The 26,978-nt window shown below is 42.0% G+C and overlaps 1 protein-coding gene across 3 annotated transcripts in view; it reads right to left on the bottom strand.

The window, feature by feature from the left end:
- Positions 1 to 26,978, bottom strand: part of LOC101166293 (sodium-coupled neutral amino acid transporter 3-like) — a 37,122-nt gene that overhangs the window by 7,475 nt on the left and 2,669 nt on the right. For 2 of the 3 annotated variants that reach the window (XM_004068611.4, XM_011474769.3), the window contains exons 2-9: positions 16,045 to 16,197; positions 15,749 to 15,769; positions 15,500 to 15,581; positions 15,302 to 15,417; positions 13,985 to 14,058; positions 13,234 to 13,326; positions 12,187 to 12,268; positions 8,125 to 8,207 (exon numbers count right to left, since the gene is read on the bottom strand). In XM_004068611.4, coding sequence (XP_004068659.1) covers positions 8,125 to 8,207; positions 12,187 to 12,268; positions 13,234 to 13,326; positions 13,985 to 14,058; positions 15,302 to 15,417; positions 15,500 to 15,581; positions 15,749 to 15,769; positions 16,045 to 16,145 — 652 coding nt within the window. In that variant the 5' untranslated portion in view covers positions 16,146 to 16,197. The remainder of the gene's footprint in view (positions 1 to 8,124; positions 8,208 to 12,186; positions 12,269 to 13,233; positions 13,327 to 13,984; positions 14,059 to 15,301; positions 15,418 to 15,499; positions 15,582 to 15,748; positions 15,770 to 16,044; positions 16,198 to 26,978) is intronic. The other variant, XM_011474770.3, reaches the window with a different exon arrangement.

The following is a 26,978-nucleotide window of genomic DNA, read 5'->3' as shown; positions in this document are numbered from 1 at the left end:
GTAATTATCAAAGAGAACATTAGGAGCACCCGCTGACTTCCTGGCAAGTGACAGGATAAAAACACACTAATTGCTTGATGTTAGCATTTCCATCAAAGTCTCATTGTGTAAGCTAGCTAAATGCCAAATGCATTTTTCATCAAGAAAACTCCATGTATATGCACTTCAGTTAAATGTGTATACCCAGGTGGTCAACACTCTACAAATATTAGATCATAAAGGCATAAATTCCTTCATAAGTATCCTTCATCTGCAAAATTGACTGTCTTTAACTTTTCCTCCTTTATTTATGAAACGTTTGTGTTTTAATAAACTATCAAATCGTCTCTCCTAAAAAGATGAGATAAGTCAGCATTGTTCATCATAGATAGAGATGGAGATAGAGAAAGAATGGAAAAAAGAACAATTGTTTGATTTTAAAATAAGTCATTTATTTAGTGGTGAAGAAAAGAAGTTAATCTTAATACTTTTTAACGTAACAGTGGTTGTTATGGACAGAGGTCAAACATTTCCTGTAGGTCTTCACATTTATATCGTAGCTGCTATTTTGGTCCATTCTATCATGAGGATCTTCTTAAGAGCTGTGATATTTTATGGTTGTTGCTGGGCAACACAAGTTTTCAACTCCCTCCACATATTCTGATTCTCCCATCTATTGATGGATTGAAGTCCAGGGACTACCTAGACCAGTTCAGAAACTTGAAATGCTTTAAAAGTAGCTAGTCTTCTGGTGTTTGGGATCAGATCCAGCCATGTTTTACGATGGTAGGAAGTTTTTGCTTTAAATCTCCATGCATCGATATAATGATCCTTTCCTTAACAAGGATCAGTCGTCCTGTCACTTGTCAGAAAAGTTCCCTTAAAGCATGATGTTTCCACCCCCGTGCTTAACAGTGCATATGGTGTTCTTGGGAATGCAACTTAACATTCAACCCCCCCACCCCCCAGTCTTCCACTCTTATTCATGTCCACAATGTTCTTCCTGGTGTCCTTAGACAGCTCATTGGTCTTGGTCATGGTGGAGAGGTAACAGTTTGACTGTTTAATTGTATGTGTAGCAACTTTAAGGCTTGTCCAGATGCAGGAGATGTTGAGCCAGGTTCACGGTTTGTAATGGCCAAAAGGAAATTAAATACTGTTTTGCTAACACATTTGTTGTGTTTATCCTAAAGAATAAAAAATATGTAACAACAATAAAACTAATTTTTCAAGGTTTCAAATATCATTCCAGCTTAACGTGTTACATGAAGCAATCATCAAAGATACCAGACTCTGCTCACCCTCTCCATACAGAAACCAAAAATAAACAAAACCTGCAGATGAACAGGTGCATGAAATTAAATTCTCCCCCTGATCATGTGACACTGGAACAACAATGGCAGCTACAGTGTGTAAACAGGTGTCTTTATACAGATAACCAGTTTAAACAGCTGACATTAAAACAGGTAACAAATGGTTACAATTATTCAATTTCTGGATTATTTATTCCGTCTCAATTGTATCTACGATGAATATTACTGTCACAAAACAGACAGCTGGTTCCAACTGCAGCAGGTTTATTAGCTCAGCTAAAAGTATACAAAGATAAATCAGGGTCAGGTAGGCAGGGGTCAAAAACGAACATAGGAGCATGAAAGGAACAAAGAGAATAGTCAGGATGCAGACCAGCAGGCAAACAGAGTCAAATATGATACAGGGTCAGGAAATCAGAAGATTAGGTCAGGATAAACCCTCAGTAACGCAGGAAGAGTGGGACTAACAATACTTTGGACTGAGTAAAGGTCAGTGCAGAGTTTAATAATAATAATAATAAATTTTGTGCATATAGCGCCTTTCTGGACACTCAAGGTCGCCTCACAGTACAAAATTATGTAAAAACATAAAAAACAACAATAAAACTCACCAGAACACAAAATAACTTAACAGTTAAAACAGCAGCTTAAATATTATGTGCTGAATGCATGGTGAAACAGGTGAGCTTTGAGATGTTTGGAAAACTGACAGAGTGAGTCCATATTTTGTAGATCAGAGGGGAGGGAGTTCCAGAGTTGCGGGGCAGAGCTGCTGAATGCTCTACCCCCCCATGGTAATGAGACGGGGTCGTGGAACAGCCAGTCGAAGGGAGGAAGAGGATCTGAGGGAGCGAGTGGGGGTAGCAACAGTCAGGAGCTCTGAAAGATACGGAGGGGGGCGAGGTTGTGGAGGGCATTAAAGGTTATAATGAAGATTTTGCAAGTGATCCGGGGAGGTATTGGTAACCAATGAAGCTGCTGTAAGACGGGTGTAATATGGTGAATGGAGGGGGTTTAGGTTATTATTCGAGCAGCTGAGTTTTGAAGCAGTTGAAGCTTACGGAGGGTTTTTTGTGGAAGTCCAGAAAGAAGGGAGTTGCAGTAGTCTATACGGGAGGTGACGAGACTGTGGACTAGGACCGCTGTGGAGTGAAGAGTGAGAGCGGGACGGAGACGACGAATGTTACGCAGATGGAAGTAAGCCGAACGGGTGATGTTATTGATGTGGGCAGTGAATTACAGAGCTTGTTAAGAGTGGATTTAGTGCCAACAACGAGAAGTTCAGTCTTATTGCAGTTTAATTTAAGGAAGTTTGCGGTGTACCAGGATTTGACTTCAAAAAGACAATTGGAGAGGGAATAAGGTGGAAAAGTAGAGCCCGGTTTGGAGGAGATATAGAGCTGGGTGTCGTCCGCATAGCAATGAACCTGCATATTGTGTTTCCGAAAGATGTGACCGAGGGGGAGGAGGTAAATGATGAAGAGAAAGGGCCCCCAGGACAGAGCCCTGGGGCACACCTGTGGTGATTGGAGTCACGGGAGAGGCGAATGATTTTAACTGGATGAACTGGGTGCGATTTGAGAGATAGGAATGGAACCAGCTAAAGGGGAAGGTTTCTGATGCCAACCTTCCCCTTTAGGAAGGTTGGCATCTGTCCAAAGTCTGTCCAGACGGATGGGGTGGGAGATAGTGTCAAATGCTGCACTCAGATCTAGCAGGAGGAGGATGGAAACGGAACCAGCATCTGCCGCAAAGAGGAGGTCGTTTGTGATCTTGAGGAGGGCTGATTCGGTACTGTGGAAGGGACGAAGACCAGACTGGAGCTCTTTGTTTAAATTGTTGACGGAGAGATGGGCATGGAGTTGAGTTTTTTCAAGAATTTTTTAGATGAATGGGACGTTTGATATTGGGCGGAAATCGTTGAGGTTGGAGGGGTCTGAACCCATTTTATTTTAGTATGGGGGTGACTACTGCTGACTTGAGAGCAATGGGAACTGTTCCAGTTAAAAGGGAGGCATGAATGATGCTGGTGATCAGTGGGGACAGAGAAGGGAGAGTAGCCTTGAGGGTATTGGATCAAGCTGGTAGGAAGAGGTGTTGGATTTTTGGATGAGTTCACTAATTTGATCAACTGATGGGAGGTTAAAAGCAGAAAACGAATGAAGTGGGGGAATTAATGGGAAAGCAGTTTTCTGCAGGCAGCGTTTTCAGTGCAGGTGGGGAGCTGTTGACTTTGACTGGGGACATTGTTGGGCAGTGGAGGGACTACTTCAAGGATCTCCTTAAACTGAAATCACTGACTTAGTCGACGAGCTCCTTGGTGACAAGGCTCGAGGTCCACCCTGAGTACCTCAAGTCTCTGGATGCTGTGGGAGTGTATTGGCTAACACGTCTCTGCAGCATTGTATGGCTGCCGGGAACTGTACCCCTGGACTGGCAGACATGGGTGGTGGTTCTCCTTTTCAAGAAGGGGGGCCCCAGGGAGTGTTCCAACTATTGGGGAATCACACTCCTCAGCCTCCCTGGGAAAGTCTATGCCAGGGTACTGGAGAGGAGATTCCGTCCAATAGTCAAACCTCAGATCCAGGAACAACAGTGTGGTTTCCGTCCTAGTCGTGGAAAAGTGGACAAGCTCTACACTCTCTTTTAGATGCTGGAGGGTTTGTGGGAGTTCGCTCATCCAGTCCATACGTGTTTTGTGGATTTGGAGAAGGCTTTCGACTCCGTCCCCCGTGGTTTCCTGTCGAGGGTGCTATGGGAGTATGGGGTCCGGGGAGCCTTACTGAGGGTTGTCCAATCTCTGATCAGAGAGGAGCTTTGTTCGCATTGCCAGCAGAAATTAAGACCTATTTCCGGTGCATAGACTCCGACAGAGCTGTCCAATATTGCAGCCTTTGTTCATAATCTTTATGGACAGAATTTCTCGGCACAGAGAGGTGCTGGAGGGGGGTCTGGTTTGGGGACCACGGGATTTTTGCTCTGCTCTATGCAGATAATGTCCTGTTGGCTACTCGAGCCGGGACCTCCAGCATGCATTGGGTGGGTTTGTGGTCAAGTGAGAAGCCCCTTTGATGAGGGTCAGCATAGGTAAATCTGAGGCCATGGTTCTTGACCAGAGAGACTTAGTGTGCCCTCTCTCGGTGGGTGGAGTAATCCTGCTCCAGGTGGAGGGGTTTAAATATCTTAAGGTCATGTTCAGTAGTGAGGGAAAATTGACAGATGGACTGGAGCGGCGTTCGCCATTATGGTATCGTTGTACCGGTCCGTTGTGGTGGCGGGAGAGCTTAGCCAGAAAGCAAACCTGTCAACTTCATTGCAACACTCACCTATCGTCATGAACTCTGGGTCATGACCGAAAGAACGAGGTCCCGAATACTAGCGCCTAAAATGATTTTCCTTTGAAGGGTGGCTGGGCCGAGTCCGTCCGATAGTTGAACCTCGGATTCAGGAACAACAGTGCGGTTTCCGTCCTGGTCGTGGAACAGTGGACCAGCTCTATACCCTATCTAGGGTGCTGGAGGGATTGTGGGAGTTCGCTTACCCAGTAGGGTTATGCCGATGTACGATACCATCGTCCATCATGATGGGTGAGTGACATCCCGATGGAGAGACACCATCGTGATGCCACGACCCCGCCACGTTGCGAGTCGATACCATAAGCCGCGGTTACATGTGCAAATTATCTTGTTGGCATCAATGGTCGGATTAGAATCCAACCGTGTACATGGGCCCAGAAAAATGTTTTCAGAATATAACAAACGTTCACATGGCTCACACTTTCGGTCGGAATAAATCATTCGCACATGCGCAGTAGGGTTTGAAAAACCGGAAAAGGATATAACTTCCGCCGAGCGGCTATTTTTTTTTTCAAACTTTATTGAATGTAACAATTCAATCCAAAACAATGTTGCCGAGCGGCCATATACGTTGACATGTCAGCTCGGTAATATATGAGACGATCTTCTAAACGTGCTTTTAATAATGTTACGATTATTATGAAGCGCCTGTTCGCTCATCATTTTAATTTTAATCTGTGTGGTCAGTGCTTTTTCTGTTGAAGAACGGATCCAGGATTAGCAGTATGCTACACGTGCTAACAACATTAGCTTTGGGTGGTGCTGCAATCTGCAACCTGGCTGCACGTAAACATGTGGGAATAACATCAGCCTTTATTTTGTCGGGACACGACTCGAAACACAAAACCACGTGATTGTTTGAACGGTTTCTAAGGAATGAGCGACATTTTTGCTTTGAACTAAACTGCCCCAAACTGCTGTGTGTGTGTGCTGACGATCCGAGCTGTGCTCAGACACACTGCGGGACGGATCGCAGTTCTAAATCTCCCACATACCGCTCATGTAACAAAGCACCCCCCCCCCCCTTCCCCTCAGAGACAAAGCTGTAAGTCCGCGCTCCACCGGTCCACTTGACTAGTTAAGTGCGGGAGCGGACTACTTCTTTCAATTTTGTTTGTTACTTTTTTTTGTTAAAGTCACTTCCCTCAGTTTATACTGGATCATCGCGGATGAGTCATTAGTTGGGAAATAAAATAAATAAAGTAATAAAATAAAATAAAGAATAGCAATTATATAAGAACCCCCCCCCCCCGGCGATATCACCGTCCATCCCGATGGTTGACAGCAAACACCGTCAACTGCCAATTTAGGGGACATCGCCCAACCCTGTTACCCAGTCCATATGTGTTTTGTGGATTTGGAGAAGGCGTTCGACCACGTCCCTTGTGGTATCCTGTGGAGGGTGCTCTGGGAGTATGGGGTCCGGGGAGCCTTGCTGGGGGCCGTCCGGTCTCTGTATGACTGGAGTAGGAGCTTGGTTCGCATAGCCGGCAGTAAGTCAGACCTGTTCCCGGTCCACGTTGGACTCCGGCAGGGCTGCCCTTTATCACCGGTTCTGTTCATTGTTTTTACAGACAGAATTTCTAGGCGCAGCCAGGGGCCGGAGGGGATCTGGTTTGGGGACCACAGGATTTCCTCTCTGCTTTTTGCAGATTATGTCCTGCTGGCTTCATCGAGCCAGGACCTCCAGCGTGCATTGGGGCGGTTTGCAGCCGAGTGTGAAGCGGCTGGGATGAGGGTCAGCATGGGTAAATCTGAGGCCATGGTTCTTGACTGGAGAAAGGTAGTCTGCCATCTCTCTGTGGGTGGACCTCCCTGCCCCAGGTGGAGGAGTTTAAATATCTGGGGGTCTTGTTCACGAGTGAAAGAAGACAAGAGCGTGAGATTGACAGGCGGATAGGAGCGGCGTCCGTAGTTATGCGGTCGCTGTATCGGTCCGTTGTGGTGAAGAGAGAGCTGAGCCAAAAAGCAAAGCTCTCAATTTACCAGTCGATCCTCGTTCCAATACTCACCTAATGTCATGAGCTATGGGTCATGACCGAAAGAACGAGGTCCCGAATACAAGCGGCTGAAATGAGCTTCCTCCGTAGGGTGGCGGGGCGCTCCCTTAGAGATAGGGTGAGAAGCTCGGCCACCCGCGGAGACCTCGGAGTAGAACCGCTTCTCCTCCACATTGAAAGAAGCCAGTTGAGGTGGCTCGGGCATCTAGTCCGGATGCCTCCTGCACGTCTCCCTGGAGAGGTGTTCTGGGCATGTCCCACTGGGCGGAGGCCCCGGGGAAGACCCAGGACACGCTGGAGAGACTACATCTCTCGGCTGGCCTGGGAACACCTTGGGGTCCCCCCAGAGGAGCTGGAGGAAGTGGCTGGGACTAGGGAAGTCTGGGCATCTCTGCTCAGTCTGCTGCTCCCGCGACCCGGTTCCGGATAAGCGGAGGAAGATGGATGGATGGGTGGCTGGGCACTCCCTTAGAGATAGGGTGAGAAGCTTGGTCACCCGTAGGGAGCTCAGAGTAGAGTTGCTTCTCCTCCACATTAAGAGGTGGCTAGGGCATCTAGTCTGAATGCCTCTTGGATACCTTCCTGGGGAGGTATTCCAGGCATGTCCCAGTGGGCGGAAGCCCCTTGGAAGACCCAGGACACGTTGGAGAAACTACTTCTCTCGGCTGGCCTGGGAACGCCTCGGGGTCCCCCTAGAGGATCTGGAGGAAGTGGCTAGGGTGAGGGGAGTCTGGGCATCTTTGCTTAGATTGCTGCCCCCGCAACCCAGTCCCAGGTGTGCAGAAGAAGATGGATGGATGGGACAAAATGCAGAAACAGTGACAGAAAAATATTTTGATTCCCCAATGTATGTAATTCACCTTTTGGCCTATCACTTCAGGGGTCGCCACAGTGAATCAGCTTTTACTCATTTGCACACACAGGTGGCTTGGCAGAGATTTTTACGCCCCATGCCCTTCCTGACACAACCCTGTGTTTTATCTAACTTGGGGACCAACACAGGATGACCTAAACTTTGGCCCCTTTGTGGCTACATAGTTAGGCAGTAGCACAAAGGGTCTTGCTCATCGTGGCCCCTGGGAAAAAAATCCTGGTTTCCCATGCATAAGTCCTACCCGTAGCAGCAAAGCCATCAAACCACTTTTTTTGCCCCACGGTATACTGTAATTAAAACACATCTTCAAAATGGCCTCCTATCATTTTCCTGCTGTAATTTTTAAAAATGTGTTTTACACTGTAAAAATTCCTTTTTGTCAATGACTCAGCTTCTAGTGTAAAGTAAATGACAAATGTCTATGTTTATCTCAGTCAATTTAAAACAACATGGATAATGTATACTTCCTATGAGCTGTTCAGATTCACCTGTAGAAGAACACATATCTTTGTTTCATCACAAAAACTCAGTAAAATTAAACTTTAAATGGAAAAAGGTCATTTGTTTCAGAGAAAATGTGTGATTGCATCAATTTTACTCACCAAGCTGTTTCATTAAAGAAAGTGGCAGGATGACACAGGCAGAGACAATGATGACAAGGTAGTTTCCATTCAAGTACCAAAGGCTGCAAAAAAGACAAATCTATTTTACTTTGGTAAACTATAGATTTAAAACATTAAAACAGTGTACAGCAAACAGAAGCTCTTAATGAAAGAGGAGGTGATAGTCTATAAAGTGTTTTGTAAACATTTGTTTCTTGAAATAAAGCAGCTCTAATGTGTGTGCTAGAGTGGCCCTAAAAACTTTTCTGACCCTAAATAGCCGGCAGTAAATGTCCAGTAGGGGTGAGCATATCCTTCTGACTATTGATAGTATCAATACCAAGGTGAGGTATCGATACTTGCGTGATGAGATCGATACTTTCTTTGCAGTTTTTCTACATAAAGTAAAGTTCTTGAATTTACTTACAAAGTCCATGAAAACGCAGTGTTGCCAGATTGTGCAAAAAGCCGCCAAATTTGAGCAAAACCTCGCCCATTTACGGGGAAAACTGCCCAATCTGGCAACACTTGAAGTGCGCTGTTCACACAGACACCTCGTCTTGCTACAGCTCACACCTTACCCTTCTCCTCCCTGCTTCATCAGAGAATGGAGATATTCGTTAAAGAGCCACATATTTGCAGCAATGGCAAGATTTTTGGAAGTGTTATTTTATTTTATATTTAAACCACCATATGGTTCCCGAGCGGGCCTGTGTCTGCACCTCACCACTCCCCTAGCAGTCAAATGCGGAGAAAAAATATCCCACACAGTGTTACTTTTGTTTACCTTTTTTAGGTACGGTAGTTACTTTGTTATTTTATAACTGCCTTTATTTTGAAAATATATTTTCGTGGTGCTATTTTCTGAAACGTTGTTACATTGAAGCTTTTTGTAAAAATGTTGCACTAGTTACTGTTTTTTTTGTTGTTATTATTGTATTATGCCGTTACTAATACACATGTTCTGTAATTGATGTATGCTCAGTTCAGACTGTAGTCATTAGTTAATTAACATTTTTATCTGCTAAAAGACTATGTCGTGTGTTTTTATTATACACCTAATTAACAAAAAAATGTGTATTTTCAAAATTATTCTATAATCAGAACATTTAAGGAAAAATTATCCGTATCTATATCGGTATCAGTATGGACATCAGCATTACTAGCCAATTCCTTGGTATCGAGTCAGTACCCAAATACCCAGTATCGCCCACCCCTGATGTCGAGGACTCTGGAAGAAATGTGTCTTTCCAAATGCGGCTCTCATCATGAGCCCTGGAATAGACCATTATGTAACAAATGATTTATGTGGCAGTTTTGGAAAAGGAGACGACAAAACAGACGTTTTTGAATTTAGCTACAACATCAACAGCCATTTAGGAGAACCAGAGACTAACTTTGTACTTTCAGAAAAATGTCTACCCATTTATTCCATCACCCTCTACGGTTTCTAAGTACTACACTTCAGTGCTGAGGCTCTAGAAGGCTGGTGTCCTGAGCCAAACATATACAGTTGCCTTGAATTTAAAAATGGCACCAAACATGATGCCTTTCAGTTTTGTTAACAGAAAACAAATGGTAAAAAAAAAGAAGTATGTTTTTATTGCCAGGTGAAATGAGCTTACAGCATGGGTGACAATAGAAAACATCAGCAGCAGCATACAGCTTAAAGAAATGGCCCTTGATCCATTAAGGCCTACTGTCTCTTAAATCTTGTGCTCAGTGAGGCCTTTGTGTCCATCAGCCCTCTTTTTTTAGCAGCTAATCATGTTATTCTTGACTCTGAGTGAAACACAAGCAGAGGGATCAGCTGTCCACCACAGCTCTGCAGGCTGCGGCAGACAGCAATCTATCAGATCAGCAGCGCTTGAGCATGCTGGAGGTGGGTGCACAGGAACTAGTTTGGAAAAGTCCCTTGAAAGCAGCAGGCCACATTTTCTTTGGGCCTTTTGAGGCATAAGGTCAACTTAAAGGATCACGTGTGGACTGTAAGCTAACAGGAGAGCATGTAAACAGAGCAAAGGGGAGGGGAAAGGCACATTTCTAATGAACCTGCTGCTCTCCAGAAACTGCCCTAGAAACAACACAGGTTTTCTGATTTTGGCTAAAGATTTGAAGTGGGATACAACTTATAGATCTTTAATACTAAACGACCCTCTTTATTCATTTAAAAATCTAACTGGCAGCGAATTTCATGTGTTCTAACTGATCACAAGCATCAATCCTTTACCAGTCTGCTCAACCTAACAGTGGAGCACACACACTATTAAAAACAATGATAGTGTATCTCTCCCCAGGCAATAAGCAGCAGAAAAAGCACTTTTTTATGAATTTTGTTGACACAAACAAGTATTTTGGGTGTTTTTTAACTTCACAACAAACAAAACACAAGTTTTTTTTCTCATGTAATGTTAATGAGAAACTCCATCAACATAAGCAAGCAGGGAGAGCAGGGCACCTGCCACAGATTATTATAGGCTATTTCCAGACTATTTTAAGAGCCACTGGTCATAAACGTCAGTCTTTGCATAAATGACTTATTCCTCATGGTTTGCAGTGGATTTGAACAATCACCGTTGTCAATGAGCTGACCCATCCTAATGCAAAGTCTAGGAATTTGGCACTATGACTTGAAACTCTTGGCTGTTGTCACATGTTTGTGCGTCTGTCAGAAATGCAGAGAAGTCGTTACACTTTGAATCCATGAGTGCTGCAGAACTGATTGTTCTGGAGCTCCGTGATGTTTTGACGGGTTCTGTAATTCTAGACTGGACTCAAGGAGTTTATGATTCTTAAAAGGCCACACCATCTGTTACAGAATGCCTCCGTGTGGCTGAATATAGCTCATAATGACGATGTTTGCCACTGATCATATGCTACTGTGCCATGGAGAGGAATCCATATATAGCTTCTCCCAGTCTAAAATGAATCAGCAGAACAGGATAACCTGGGATACTTGAGAGATGTTGGATATTGCAGAACCTCAGTGCGACACAGTGGGTGAAGCTGCAGTTTCTGCTCTCTGTTTTGATCACAGTTTGTTTTTAGATTTAAGTAGGCAGCTTGATCCCACTTCTTTCCTTTTGAGCTGTTTGCAGGGTTTTCCCGCATGAAGCAAAACTTTCACAGGATAAGCGCTGGTTTCAAGAGCTGACAGTGCAAGGGTTAAAGCCCACTCCAATGAAAATCACCTCCTTGGTGTTTTTAAAGATGTTCTTGTGGCCTTTTTCTCATGAAAGAGGACATGTGTCAAGAAAATTAAGCTTAAAATTGCATTTCCAAATATTTCTTTATTCAAATTCGTGGTGAATCGGGAGCAGATGAAAAAATGCAGTTTGAAAAAACTTATAGTTGTTCCATACAAACTACAATCAGCCATAAGCTCCCTTTCTCTGCTCCATTCTGATCACCCACTTGCAGACAAATAGATCCATGAACGTCTTTGTTTTCATTGTCTGAGGTGGCATCTGGCTCAAAACTTTACGGCTGAATAGCTCCAATATTGCTCGCTATTTTTTGTTGGCCTGCTAATGTAAACTTAGGATTGTAAGGGGCTGTAAGCAAGCAGGAGAGAATGCAAACAATGGGATGTTCGGAAATGCTGGCTTACTGTCCGCCAACAGTCCCGCCCACAACTCAGAGGTGAATTTCTGATGAATTCCTGCTGCTCTGCAGAAAATATGTCCTAGAAAACAACACAGTTTTTTTTTTATTTAGGCTAAAACCAGTATATTCATAGTTAAAGACCACAGGGAACGCTTTTACAATCGACCAAAAGATGATTGTAGCAGGACTTTAAAACCGTGTGGAACCAGAAAACACGCAATCATAACCACCCCACCGCTCAGCCAATTCCAACTGTCCAATCTTATCAGAACTCCACGCTGACTAAATCAATAAAGAGAGCAAACTGATATCCTGTGCCCCCCCCCCCATGCTCCTGCTGAACCTGCCAGGCCCCTTGACCTTCACACAGAGCGCAGTGTAGGTCAACAAAAGGCAGGATACGGGTACAGGCAGTCACGCTGGCATGTCAAAAAAAAAGGATAATACCGTACTCACTCAGAGTTGGGATCCTCTTTAAGGAAAGCTTGGATGACCAGGGGCAACTCAGATTTAACAATGTAAAGGTAGCTGGACATCGCTGCAACAAGACCAAACAGAAGAAACATGAACATGGGGGGTTGGAAGCAACTTCATGTATGAATAAAAATGTCCACAGTTATAAATTATAATCAAAGGGAGAGTTCAATTTTTTTTTTGCACAAAAAATGTCATATTTATCTGCAGAAAACAACCTTTACCCCACCACCCACAAGTAGAAAACCCAGAGATATAAAAGAGGATAACAAAGAATATCTAGAACTTAATAGAGGCAGAGAGATCAAATCTACTCTTTGTTTAGATTATGATCATGTTTTAACACGGTTATGACCTCCATGTGTAGCCCTCACTTAATGATTTATGTGCAACAGTATTTTAGAACGGTGGGAAAGTTACTGAAAGGCTAAAACGCTGGTTTTCTATTAAAGGCTCAACTAACATCTCACATAGAGCGAGAAATAATAGAGATGTTTCTGTTTCAGAACACAGTGTTTTCAGTGTTTTCAGAACCCACTAAGCAGCACATGGGGGTTAAGCTAACAATATTGCAAGATCTGCTTTTCACAAGATTGCACAACTATGTAGGTTTGTCTGTAAAAAGCCAAAGGACTATGACAGGAACCAGTAGTGCAGACTGAGTTTCTTCACCAACTTTCAAATTGTTCCAATCTTTGTTCAACTCATTTCTAATATACTAAGAGTCAATTGGGCAAACTGGTTTTAGTTAGGGATTAGTTAAAAGTCACGTCTCATTCTGAGAAAAAAATCTGGACACAATCAACTCAGAGGTGATGAGAGTTCAGTCACACAACCAGCAGCACTAATCAGGTGGTTCTGCTTATATTCAAGAACACTGGCTTAAGAAATACCACAGATTGTAGTGGCTATTGCTGAGCCTGTAAAGAGGTGATGAAGTCTACTACAGAATACTGTTCTCCAGCTGTGCCTCAGCAGGTTGCAGAAAATCCAAATGTTTGTGAACACATAAATCATAAGGCTGCTCACCTCCAATATTCTGCAGGGTGATTGCAATCCCAGCAGCCATTTTTCCTGGAGTGCCAAAGGCCCTGTACCCCAGCTGCTCATAAGCTCGAATTCCTGTAAGCAGATTAGAAAACAATAGCCGGTGGTTTGATTTGTGAACGTCTTCTTTGAAGCCAGCCGTTGGGAAAAAATAAAAAAGATAAATCATAGTTGTCCTTATTGTAGCTTTGTTTTCTACTGACATTTGAAAGATTTGAATACAAGAAACTTTTTAAAACAAAAAATAGTTTTGTTTGACTGAAAATGGGAAAAACGGTTTTAATTGGAACAATGATTTAACAATAATACATATATCTCCACCTGTAAGCTATAAATAAAGTTAAAGTCCTACTATCTGTCACACAGATGTGTGAAATTTGTTCTCCGCATTTGACCCTTCCCCTGGGGGAGCGGTGAGCTGCAGACACAGCCGCACTCGGGAACCATTTGGTGGTTTAACCCCCCAATCCAACCCCTTAATGCTGAATGTCAGGCAGGGAGGCCTTGGGTCCCATATTCTTTAGTGTGACTCAGCCTGGATTTGAACTCTCGACCTTCCAGTCACAGAGCAGACTCTACCATAAGGCCACTGAGCTGGTCGGTATGTTTGGTCTTTTGAGAAATGTAGTTTAACAGTTGTAATTTTCCAAATAATAACTTTTAATGAATTCTTTATTTTGGTGGTTAATAAAGGATTTCCATTCAAAAAGATGACTTTTGGTGCAAAACTTACCCACAATGCCAGCTGCTTTGAGGAGCAGGTGAATGGAATAGGCTGATAAAGCTGCAACTGCAGTCAAAAGAAACCTGTAAAAGTTCGACAAGATTATATTTTATGCCTCATTCTATTTACGTCACATTTTATTGCAATGTTATAATTGTAAAATGGTAGTTTGGCAGCATCAGAGCATCAGATGGACAATTTTACTTTGTAAAAAGGACTGGATTTAATTTTAGCGTTATTATTCTTGTAATAAATCAAACAAATTCCTTTCAAAAATATGTGCAGATATGTTCTTAAAGGTTCTCCCACAAAAGTTTAAATGAATTCCATTGAGGGGCTTTAAAATTCCCTCCTACTGTCCCTTTATCAACTGTCTGCTGCTTCTTTAGGACTCACTGACATTGTACAAAGCTAACAGGTGGAACTGGAAGCAGCTGAGATGAATCCCCCTGAAAGAAGCAAATATTTCTCAGCTGGGGCAGAGCTGTCAAACAACTGCGTTGACGAGCATCCGATGGAAGATGAAAAACCACTTTACTGTCCCTGGAGCCGGTTCTGGCTCAGCAGAGCGGTTTCACACAAAGATGATGATAATTTGGAGGACAGCTCACATTGATACGCATTTGATTGACAGCAGTAATCTCGCTGAGTAGTCCTGAAATGTCAAGATCACGACAAGAGCTGCAATTCAAGTGAGATCAGTAGATTCATCGTTGACAGGTCAGCCATGGCTGCATCATCTCTCTTTCTCTGACCATGTTCAAATCAGGTTCAGCGTTTCCATGTGATGCAGTACAAAGGAAAATAAAACACGGCACCATGTTTACACTCATTTAGAAAAATCACTAATCGCTATGGGGTATCTATGTCAGCCCTGAGTAAACCAAATGAGTGTCACTTGAAGTGGCCACGACAAGGCACAAGAGTCATTACGTGCTTTAAAGATGTTGACCTTTCGGCATATCCCTTCATGGCTTTGACTGATTCACACAGGTGGTTTGGCAGAGATTTTTATGCCGGATGCCCTTCCTGACACAACCCTGTATTTTATCCCGGCTGGGGACCAGCACAGGGGGGGATCCAGACTTGGGTCCCCCTTGTGGCTACATAGGTAGGCAGTAGCGTGAAGGGTCTTGCCCAAGGACCCACCCCAGATCAAGTTCATTGAGCCACCTGGTTTATCATAGTTCGTCAAACTGGGTCTGAGTCCTTGGTTCACTTCCCCGGGTGTGAATTAGCTCAAATGTGTGGGTCCTTAGGTCCTCAGACAAGACCCTCTGCAAAGCCACCTGTGTGCTGCGGTGAGCCCTAAACTTCTTTACTCACAAGAAGAGGAGAATGCCTGTGTTGGCCATGGCATAAGCCAATCCAAGGATTCCACTGCCCATAATAGCATTTCCCAGGTTGAAGATCGACATCCCAAAAGAGGTCTTTCCCTCAAACTGTAGATTTGATCAGAAAAAGAATAACAATCTCCCATTATACAACAATATGCATACTTAAAGACTGGCTTTTGTCACTTACATCTGTGAAGCGTATGGCCTTCTTTCCATTTCCACTGGGCAAAAACTCCTCACTCTCCAGTCCACCTTCAGGGTCCTCAAATCTAAGCCGCAAAATTAAAGCTTTTCACTGATTAGATCTGTATTATTGATTACTTCTAAATACTTCTGAAAGTGTTCACACATCTCCCGTAGACATGACTACATTTTAACTATTGATTGGAGGGAAGAAACTGTTTTAAAATCCTTTTTAAATTTACAGCAGACTTACCTAAATCCTTCAGGGCCATTTCTGTAAAAGGATCCACCAGTTGAAGCGAGCACAAAGGCAAACATGCATTTAACAAAAACAAAAGTACAAAAAGTCATGCAGTGTTCTCCTTACATTTATTTATCAGAGGTAAAAGTAGTCTTTAATTACAAATATAAATCAAACGGCTGTTTCAACTTTTTGCAGATATTTTCTGTCATAAATTAATTGATCAATTAATTATTTTTACATTATTACCCAACATTTGCGTGCCCTGTTACAAACACCTGAGTGAGTAAAAATGGAAGAAAACTCACTGTTCCTCGTTGAGAGGGGTCTTTGATGGCAAACAGGTGTCGTCGTCGTGGTCGTTTTTGCCGTTAGATAATATGTTCATCTCTGACTGAGAAGGCTCCATCCTCCAAGATCTGACAGAATTCCTTTAGACTTTGTGTGTTCAGCCTCAACCCCTAATGATTAAAAAAAAAAAAAGAGATGGACATCAGAACAAACTGCCACGGTCTCAATCTATGATTTCTTTGCTCAGTTAATACATTTGTCAAAGATCAATCTATAATTTTGGTATTTTGTCATTTTTATTTTGGCCTAAGCTGGAAATGTTTCATAAAAATGGGATTTGCTTCTTCTGTTCAAAGCATCTTATCAATTATAGTGTATAAACCTGTAACAAACAGAATCCTTTAGGCTTTATAAAATGATAAATTTTTTATATTTTATTTTATTTTCTACTGCTGGTAAGAAGAATACAAGTTAAAACTCTTAGAAAACATAAATATTTTTGTTTAATGACATGTAATTCTGTGGCTTGATATTACGTCTCTCTTTGCTTAGTATTTGTTTGTGCTGCAGCGACGCAGTTCCACCCCTGACACAGTGACTTCCAACACTGAAGACCTGACCTCGTTCCCTCTGTTCACCCATTTTCTTGATTACTGCAACACACACAAACGCGGCCTTAGATGAATTCTTGGAAAGCGAGAAGGTCTGGTATTTTCTGTGTTCATGACACCCTGTCACGGTTTTAGGTTCTTTGCCCTTTATGTTCTAGTTATTTTATGTTCTGGCATGTTTTCTGTTCACTTCCTGTTTTATTTTGAAAGGTTCCTGTTGTGTACTTTGGTTTTGAGTTTTACCTTGGTCCCCATCCTTCCTGATTGGCTTCACCTGTGTCTCGTCTGTCCTATGTATGTATTTAAATCTTGTCATTCCCTTCCTCCTGTGCTTCTCCATAGTATTAGGTCTTCCCGTTCATGTGTATTTGTATTTCGAGTTTCGAGCTTGCCTGCCTGATGCAGTGGTTTTGTTTTATAGTTTTTTGGTTTTGTTTATTAAAGCTCCTTATCCACCTGGAACTCCTGCCTCCTCCTCTCTGCGCCTGGGTACTCCCACAACCCCCCGTCGTAACACACCCAGCATGTAAAAATAAAAGGCACCATCGGAGGTCAAAGTCTGAACGTTTCTGACTTCTGTTTGCTCTTGTAAAACCTCAAAAAGGAGGACAGAACGTTTGTGCCACTGCAAACATTTCATCCTTCTCATTGTTCTTCTTTAAAGAAAAAACAGAATGTGCTCACGTGATGTGGAAAAAAAAAGACGTTTAAATCTCTCATAACAAAAAACAGAAAACAGTTATCAGGGTAATGCCAAAATTATGGGGTTTTTTATGTTTAAAGATTTTCTGTAACTAACTTACAAGAACATGTCATTCTTATTTTCTGTATTGCACAAATGAGTTTCACAAAAAGGTGTGAAAAGCTGGAAAAAAAATGAATGTTGTGTCAAATCAAAATTGCTTTGACAATGTATGGGGTACAATGAATACAAATGTAAAACCTAAAGCTGTTCTCCTTGGACAAAATCATGTGCTTCACATTTTAACAGTGTGAACTCAAGCTGACCATGGTGTGATGTTAGCAGCTTCCGCTGAGAACCAAGTATAATGCTCTAGTTGTCGTCCAAGACAGAAGTGAAGAATTACTGCTATTCAAACTTCACTAGCAAAGTGACTGGTCAACAGCTAAAGTCACTTTTACTGTTTGTATGGGTGAACAACAGCAACAATCTGGATCAGTGAATTTACAGTAAACACAGAGACACAAATACAGACAATAAACAATACTTAAATGCAGCTCTGAAGCTTCTGTTTGCTCAGACATGCGTATTTAAATGCACCAGCAACAAATGTGACAACAGCTTGTTTCACAAATGAAAGCCTGTTTGAAATCTGCAGCAAAAAAATACAAAATACAAAATGTGTTTGTGCATCGTGTGTATGTGTCCCTAATAAATTGTCCTATCCAGACCTAACGGCGACATTCTGTTGATGTATTTAAGATTTGCATAGTGAAGTCTGCAGCTAATTTAATTCATTTACAAAGAGCACAGCTATTTAACAGTTTGCTTGAACCTCGTCCATATTTCTTTAAACGCCTTTCATCCATTTAACACTTTTTTTTTTAAATTCTGCTCAGAAATCTCCGACATCCACGGACTCTCATCAGGAAACAATTACAGTTGTTCAACATAACATTATATTGTATTTAATAGAAATAGTCCATGTTTTGTGTGTTTTTTGTCTTGACGTTGCTCTGGTTTCTGTTCTGTTCTCTAAAGTCGTTTTTATAAATGGAATTCTTTCGAGGGGGGAAACTAGTATGGGGAACACTTTCCAAAATACCATCAATTTTACTCACGTAGAAGGAAAATGCATAAATAAACCATCAGGGGTTCGGCAGCAGAAAACATTTTACTAATAGTGGTACCCGTATTTTTGCAAATGTTTTATTGCTGCGGTCATTGATACAAATAATGTTGCTGCTGTCACTAAAAAAGTGAAAAAAGTAATACAATCAGAGGAAAAGAAATACATTTCTATCTTTTACAAAACAAATTTTTTATTTAACCTTTACTTTTCCAGGAAGTCCCATTGAGATAAAATCTCTTTTTCATGTAAAAGCCACAAATTTACAACAAACTAGCAACAGTTCTATGCACTAAAAGTACGTTGTTTTTTGCTACTTCCTTTTTTCTATTTTCTTACTTCCTTTTTAATATTTTGTAATGTCTGTGTAATGGCAAACTTGTTATCTTTAAGGTAGGAGGAACATGTAGAACAGAAAACCAATGCATGGAGAAAAACAAAAAGACAAACGGCTTTTGTGACTGAAGATTTTTGAGATTTATCTGTCTGCCCCTCTCGCCACAAAAATAAAAGATCCAACTACAAAACATAAACCATGTCATGACATTTGAAAAAGGGATTAACACAAATACATTTTTTTGTTGGAGAAAGTAATTGCAATGAAATTACAGCAATGACGCTGCTTTTCTTTACCAAATGGACATTAATTCAATAATTATTTAAATTCAACTTTTGCTGAGTCACAACTGAAGTATTTCCAGTCCAGATTTTTGTGGCTGTACCAAAAATAAAACATCATTGTATTTGTATTTGTACATCATTTTTCATCAAAATCTTAAAAAAATCTTAAGAGCGGAAACAAAATATGAAATGAAACAGAACAATCTCATTTTGCATTATTCATACTTCAACAGCATAAGAATTCTGTTTGGAATGTCTTGACGTTCTTCTGCACAATAAAAACCACAATAAGAATGTAAAATATAGATTCAATATATAATGTTCTTCAAATATTAATAGGTGAAATTTTAGTTACATTTAAATAAAATTAATGCAAATGCACATGCAATAAGTCCATTTTTATTTTGCAGATAATCAGCATTTTCCTTACTTTTCTTTCTGCAAGTTCATTTAAGAAACAGTTTTCTATCAAATACAAACTTTTTTTAAATTAAATACTGGAAAGGTAACATCACTCTACAGGAGTGCTACTAAGTTTGCTAATGTGACAAAAGATTTATACCTTAAGTTGTTTTAATTAATTAGTAGATTAGTTTGTTGTTTCAAAAATGTAAGCATGTAAACATTGTTAAAACAATAAAATTAGAAAAAGAAGAAAGAAACCAGCAGCAGGACTTTGTTTTTCCTTATTTAGCCATTTAATGTTGTAATGGTTGGAAATGAAAACAAGGCAACACAAAAGGGAACTCTTGGCACATGGAGATGACAAAATGCAACGAGAAAGGTCAAGAGCGCCTGGCAGCACCAGCTCATCCTCACCCCCACGGGGCTCGGGACGCAACACATGATCACGTCCCGTGTTTATTATCCAACACCTAAGAGACTCTGCATGGAAAAGTAACCAAAGAAAGATTCCATAAATCAGAAAAACTACAACAAACTATGTTTTATCCGTATGAAAGACCAAAAAAAAAATTATTATCTTATCAACAATAACTAAGATACAAACCGTTAGTTTTTCTTACTTTAGCTGTAATAAAGTTCATATGCAAATTAGTGTTTAATACGGTGGCCCTGAAGTCCAAATCACACCAACAGAGTGCAAAAACACATTAAAGATCACAACAACAATTAAAAAAGCAAAACAAATAATAAAAAAAACATTACATTTTAGAAATAAAAACAAATTCCAGAGACCAAAAACCGCAATTATAAAAGAAATGAAAAAACTAGAGAGGAAAAACATTTCAGGAAAAAAAAGGTATATTCTAGATATCAAAATGAAACACGATACACACACAAGCTTGTTTTTGTAGTTTCGTGTTTTGAATGTTGTATGTCTGAGTTTTGTGTACTGCAGAGCAGGAATCTACTGAAAAAAGTTTTTACACTGATCCAGGGCAGATTGTTTTTCAGTCTTTTCTTGTTTAATAAATCCAATCAAATCAAGACTATGGGACATCGCTGATTGGTTCATGACGGATGGATGGATGGATGGATGTATGGATGGATGGATGGATGGATGGACGGATGGATAGATGGATGGATGGATGGATGGATGGATGGATGGATGGATGGATGGATGGATGGATGGATGGATGGACGGATGGATAGATGGATGGATGGATGGATGGATGGATGGATGGATGGATGGATGGATGGATGGATGGATGGATGGATGGATGGATGGATGGATGGATGGACGGACGGAAGGATGGATGGATGGACGGACGGATGGATGGATGGACATGAATGAATGAATGAATGAATGAATGGATGGATGGACGGACGGACGGACGGTTGGATGGATGGATGAATGAATGAATGAATGAATGAATGAATGAATGAATGAATGAATGAATGAATGAATGAATGAATGAATGAATGAATGGATGGATGGATCCGTGCTTTGGTTAAATTGTGTTTTGGTTTCTCAAATGTAATGTTGGTTTCTTCTTATTATTATTATTTATTTTGCTTTTTAATCTGCTTTTGCGTTGAGGGATTTGTTGGTGTGATTTGTACTTCAGGGCCACTGTAATTTAAGAACGTATCTAGATTCCACTGGAAAATCTCTGCCCTTGTTTTTTCCACAGGGAACCAGAGGCAGCACATCCTCAACAAACCATTACTTTCCTTCTCCACAGTCAACAAACTCTTTCTGACAGATTGAACTCTTCAAATGATCAAGAGCATCCATATCAGCACAAACAGGAAGCAAAGGTATCATTCATTATAAATATATAGCTTTAGGAAGCCAGTAAAATAAGAAATTAAACATGGATTCAGTGAAAAATGATAAGGTCAGCTGAAAAATGAAAGGATGATTGTTAGCAGACCAGCTGTAAAGTAGAATCTTTAGTTTGGTTCATTTAAAGACCTTTATGACAGGTGCTCTGCAAACTGGCAAACTACCAAATCCCCATAAAGCGTTTTTTGATCACGAGTGGGTCATTTTAACCCAACCAGTTGCTTTTGCTTCAATATTGATGCAACAGGGGTTATTCATATTTTAATGTCTTTATTATGCAGGAAACAAGACAAAGGAAAAATCTTTATGACATTATTTGTTTGCCAAACATAATCACTGAATAATACCAACATTATAACATTCTAGTACTATCAAATATAAATTGCTTATTATAAATTATGTCATTTTCAAAAGGAAAAACCTTTACACCGTACCACACGACACAACAATCTGTTAGCGGTTTCAAAAAAGTTGAAATGTTAAATGTGATAAGGTGTGACACGAGAACCAATCAGCACCGTTACCAACCAATATTATTTCTATATTGCAGAAAAAATGTGTGTTTGTGGGGAAACCAGTTGCAAGAAGCAGTTTAACCAGTTTAGCCTCATGATGACCCTTACTCAGCAGGTTAGATGGAATTACTTGACACAAGCGAATACGTGCAGCACACAAACACAACTCCAGGTGTTGTCAGTAAAACTGTTCAATATCACTACCAATCCAAATCTGGACATTTCTTGGAATATCTGATTTGAAGGGGAAATACCAATGTGAAATAAAATACCTCTTTACAGTGATAGTTTTAAAGTAAGAGCTTTCATTTGTGATGATCCCTTAATTTATCCTCAACCTGCATCAAAGTTGTTTCTACCAACGTTGGAAGACAGTTTTTTCGAAACCATTAAACACTTAAAAAGTCCACAAACACAGCGCAAAGAAGACCAAATGTTCACTGAAAAGGAAAAGACTCTATGAAATACAAAACATTTTAAACCTGGAAATATCCCCTTGGAAGCTATTTTTCCGTATAACAATATTCCCAGATCAGTAAATGTCACCGTTCTGGTCTTATTTAATGTCAGTGAACCCTGACCTTTTTCTGAAAAAGGGCAAATTGGAGTAACATACAAGCCAGACAGGTGTTAGGAAACATCAAGTAAACCTAGTGGAGATTTAATGGTAAATACATCAAAAAGCCTCCTGAGAGTTTTAAAGACCCCCTCCGATCAGTTTTTGATCATTTGTCAAAACATTGATTATGCCATTTTTAGCCAAAATCAAAAAACCTGTTTTGTTTTCTGTGGGAGTAGTTCATTAGAAATTCACCTCTGAGGGCTGCTTAGACATCACTGTGAGCATTCAAGAGATGTCCTCTCAGTGCCCTACCTGCCAATTTTAACTCCACCCTTTAGTGAACACATCCTTTACCCCACAACAATATACACTCCAACACGCAAACACACACACAAAAACAAACACAAAAACAGACATAAGGAAGATGGGACCTCTGATCTTCTGTCCCCTACCCCGGCTCCTGCAGAGGGAACCTCGCCCTCTGCAACAGCGTCTGTGTCCCTTGGGTGCTGGCATCCTGGGCCCGGTGCAGGGAGAGAGATCCCTGAGTTCTCTGGCAAGACCATGAGCCGGGAATCACATCACATCTGAGCCTGGGGGTGTCCATGTCCATGTGCTGCAGGTTCTAGAACTTCCTCTCGAGCACTGGGCCTCTCCAAAATTCCAACGGTGGGTGAGCCTGGTCGGCCCATGTTTACAGTGCTATTCAGGGACCCCCACTTCTCTTGGGCGTCCTCCTCCTGGGCAAGGGTGGGCGGTACCTGCATCGGTCTCTACCGGACCTCATGCGGGCTGGGTGGGTGGCTGCCTGGAACATGGGGTGGGTCTCTCTTGGGGGGCTCTGGCTTGTGCCTGGCATTGGGGTGAGGGTATGCTCAGAACTGCTCGGTGGTGGTGGGCTGCTCACAGCCTGGGGGTGCTCTCCTGGGGCGGGGCCCTGCGCTGTGCCCCCAGGCGAGGTGTGTGTGTGGGGGGGGGGGGGGTATTCTTCTGGCTGGGCCGGAGCTCGCACTCTCTGTGCCCCTGTGCCTCCTAGCTCTCTGGCATTGGAGGCCCCTTTGGTAGTCCTGGTGGCCCTGGTCTGGGGGCCGGATGTGATTGAGGATTTCCTCCATCTGCTACATCGTGCAGGTGGTAATGGGTCACCTGCACGTGTGAACTGTCATTGTGTTGTGTACCTGTTGACCTTTTTATGAGAAGATTTTTGGAGCCAACAGGTTTGTTTGTAACATATGAGTGTGTCTGGACAGGCCACGCCCCTTTTAGACTAAGGGTTTTATTCAGACTGGTTCAGACCGAACCAGTGTGCTTGCTTAATTTGTTCAGGATGAAGTCCTATACCTTGTGTTTGATCTGTATTTAGACTTCCGTCAAGCGGCTGTTCCTGATTCAAACCAAAACCACGTGACTAAAGATCTCTTAACTCATTGGTCAGGAAAGACAAGGGTTGGGCGAAGCAACTGCACCAGGGGTTGGCAACCTGCGGCTCCGGAGTCAGTCAGTGGTAATGTCGTAGAGGACACATGAACGCCCCCCCAAAAACGCCAGTTTTTTTTCCCTGGACTAAAACCACCCATTTCCACCTAAAATTTATTACATTTGCTTTAGGGCGCCACTACTGTCCTGTCCACTGTCTGCTATGATGATTGTATGTTGCGCTGTCTGTGTAGAACATGATGGAGGGGGGGGAGGGTTGCACACGGGGGAAACAACTTGGAGCTGCAGAGGATGTGCACAGGTAGAGAGGCGGGGGCGGGGCTAAGATTCACCGCTGATGATTCCAGACCCACAACAAACTAACAGCTGCTTAAAACCAGAGCTAATGGGAATTAACTAGTTAACAAGCACCCTAGAGGTTACTTGGTGAACAGATCTGGATTTAGTCAGCCTAAAATTAACTGTGTTCTTTATAGAAAAAAAGCAGCCAGATGGCCACTTTTCATTTCCTCCTGGCTATTTAACCAGTACAAACACTTCAAGTATCCTTAACTGTTATTTCTATCCTGAATCACACAGAGAATCTGTGGTTATGGTTATGGTTAGCCTAGAAAAAAATCCCAGAAAGGGTTAACCTTCTATGCAGATTAGAGCCTGTATCAGAGGGATAATAATCATCTGTGGAGTTGCTGGCACCTAACACCTTGGAAGAGTCAGATATACACGTCCACAGGCTCTGTGTGTCTGAGGAGCCACTGGCTGTGTTCCACCGGGATCAAACATTGACGTTAACGCTGCCCACCTGACCGCCACATCATGGCGCCAGCTGACATCACCGATTGCTCTTAGGACTTAGTTGTTTATCCCACACTGAACTGAACAGGAAAGCCCATATTTGGGTGTTCAAATGGGGAGTAGCATAAAAAAGTTAACACCCACGTGTACACCACCCAGGATTGAGGTTTACTCTGGATTATTGTCGATTTACATCCCAAAATCTTACATCCCAAAAGACCATTTATTCCCAGACAGTTGCCTCTAAAACACAGAGATAATGCACTTTCATTTCTGCTGTTTTAACCATTATACAAAATGACACAAATCTACACCCTGCATTTTTCAGAGCAGACAAGGATTTTGACAAAGTAGCCTGTGGCAGACATCCAACCCCTTTAAATGTCAAGCCGAAGACATTGCAGATAAGAAAAAGGCTGCATGTTTCAAACCAAAAAGTAAACACTCACCCAAACCAACCATACAAAAACATAAGAGCACCATAAAAATGTTTGTGAAGGTTTCCACTAAATTCCCTTTTGTAATTATTCTTAAATATAAGCTCTTTCCACATAGAAACAAAATACTCAACAAAATCAATTACGTAGTTTTTTTTTTTATAAAACCTAATTAAATTTGATTTCAGCTGAATTAAAGGGGATCAGTTACTCTGAAATACATTTTTTAATTATATCCATTAAAACAAACAACTAAAAACAAAAAACAACCAGCAAGAAAGCCCATGTGAGTCCCTGCTGCTCTATGAAACTTCTGGGTTGATCCTAACGTCTCCGTTTCACCTGAATCTTACAGAAAACAGTCAAAGGCTCATGTTTGCTTTACAAGAACTTGTAAAAATAAAACGTCACAGATTCTTACGAGATCTCATGACAGGAGACGAGGAGATATGAGGAGTAAAAAAAACAACAAACAGAGATTTGCTTTCACTACCATCTGCTCCTTTGTTGTTTATAACTTTTTTTTTAGGTTATCTGTATACGCCACGCTCATGGAACAAATAAGAAAAACTTGTTGCATTGTCATCACTGCTGCACATCCACCAGAAAAACACAAGAACATTTCTCAGATTTAGAGCTGTAACCATTCATATTAGTGACGATTGGATTCACATCATTTGTGGTTACTGATCCCATTCATCCCATTCCATGACCCAGAGCTCATGACCAAAGGTGAGTATTGGAACGAATATCAACCGATAAATTCAGAGCTTTGCTTTTTGCCTCAGCTCTCCCTTCACCATAACAGACCGATACAACTGCCGCATATTGGCGAATGCTGCACCAATCCACCAGTCAATCTCACGCTTGGATCTGTCAGAGTCCAAAATGCACCGGGAACAGGTCTGACTTACTGCTGGCTATGCAGACCGAGCTCCTCTCCAGTTATACAGAGACCAGACAGCTCCCAGTAAGGCTTCCCGGACCCCATTCTCCCAGACCACCCCCCACAGGACATCACAGGGAACATGGTCGAATGCTTTCTCCAAATCCACTAAACTCATATGAATCGGTTGGTTCAACATGGGCCCAAGTCCACAATTTTAGGTCTTCAAGGGAAAAACTATCTGATTATGTGCAAAAAAAGTCCCAAGTCCGTTGTAATGTATTGACTATGCTTGACATTTAAAATGCATTAAGTGCAAAATTCCTGCGCTTGGTTCTCTCTTGCATGGGTTTTGCTTTATCCCATAGATTCCAGCACAGTTATCCAATATGGCAGCGCCCCTGTTAAATTCAAGAAGGGCCCAAGTCCAGAGACTTTAGTTTGTTAGTCCTCTGAAATGATAAAAGTGAGGTGCTTCATATTACAGCATTTGTAAGGTATGAACTGGTGCTAAATGTGGGTAAAGTATGAATCATTTGGTGTAGCCTCCCTTTAAGCAATTCAATTAAAATCATTTCCTGGAAAAACAAACCTCTTGGACTTGGGCCCCTTTTGAACTAACCGATTCATATGGACTGGATGAGTGACCTCCTACAAACCCTCCAGCACCCTCAAGAGGGTGCAGAGCTGGTCCACTGTTCCATGACCAAGACAGAAGCCGCACTGTAGTTCCTGGAGGTTCGACTATCGGACAGACTCTCCATTCCAGTATCCTGGCATAGACATTCCCAGGGAGGCTGAGGAGTGCAATTCCCCGGTAGTTGGAACACACCCAGCGGCCCCCCTTCTTGAAACGGGGGCCCATCACCCCAGTCTGTTCATGGCAGACGGTTCCCAACTGCCATGCAGTGGTGCAGAGACGTGTCAGCCAAGACACTCCCACAGCATCTAGAGACTTGTGGTACTTAAGGTAGACCTCATCTATTCCCGGAGCCTTGCCACGAAGGAGCTGGTCGACTACATCA

This window comes from Oryzias latipes, chromosome 5 (assembly GCF_002234675.1).
Source record: "Oryzias latipes chromosome 5, ASM223467v1".
Lineage (NCBI taxonomy): Eukaryota > Metazoa > Chordata > Actinopteri > Beloniformes > Adrianichthyidae > Oryzias > Oryzias latipes.
This window is presented reverse-complemented; position numbering and strand designations above follow the sequence as displayed.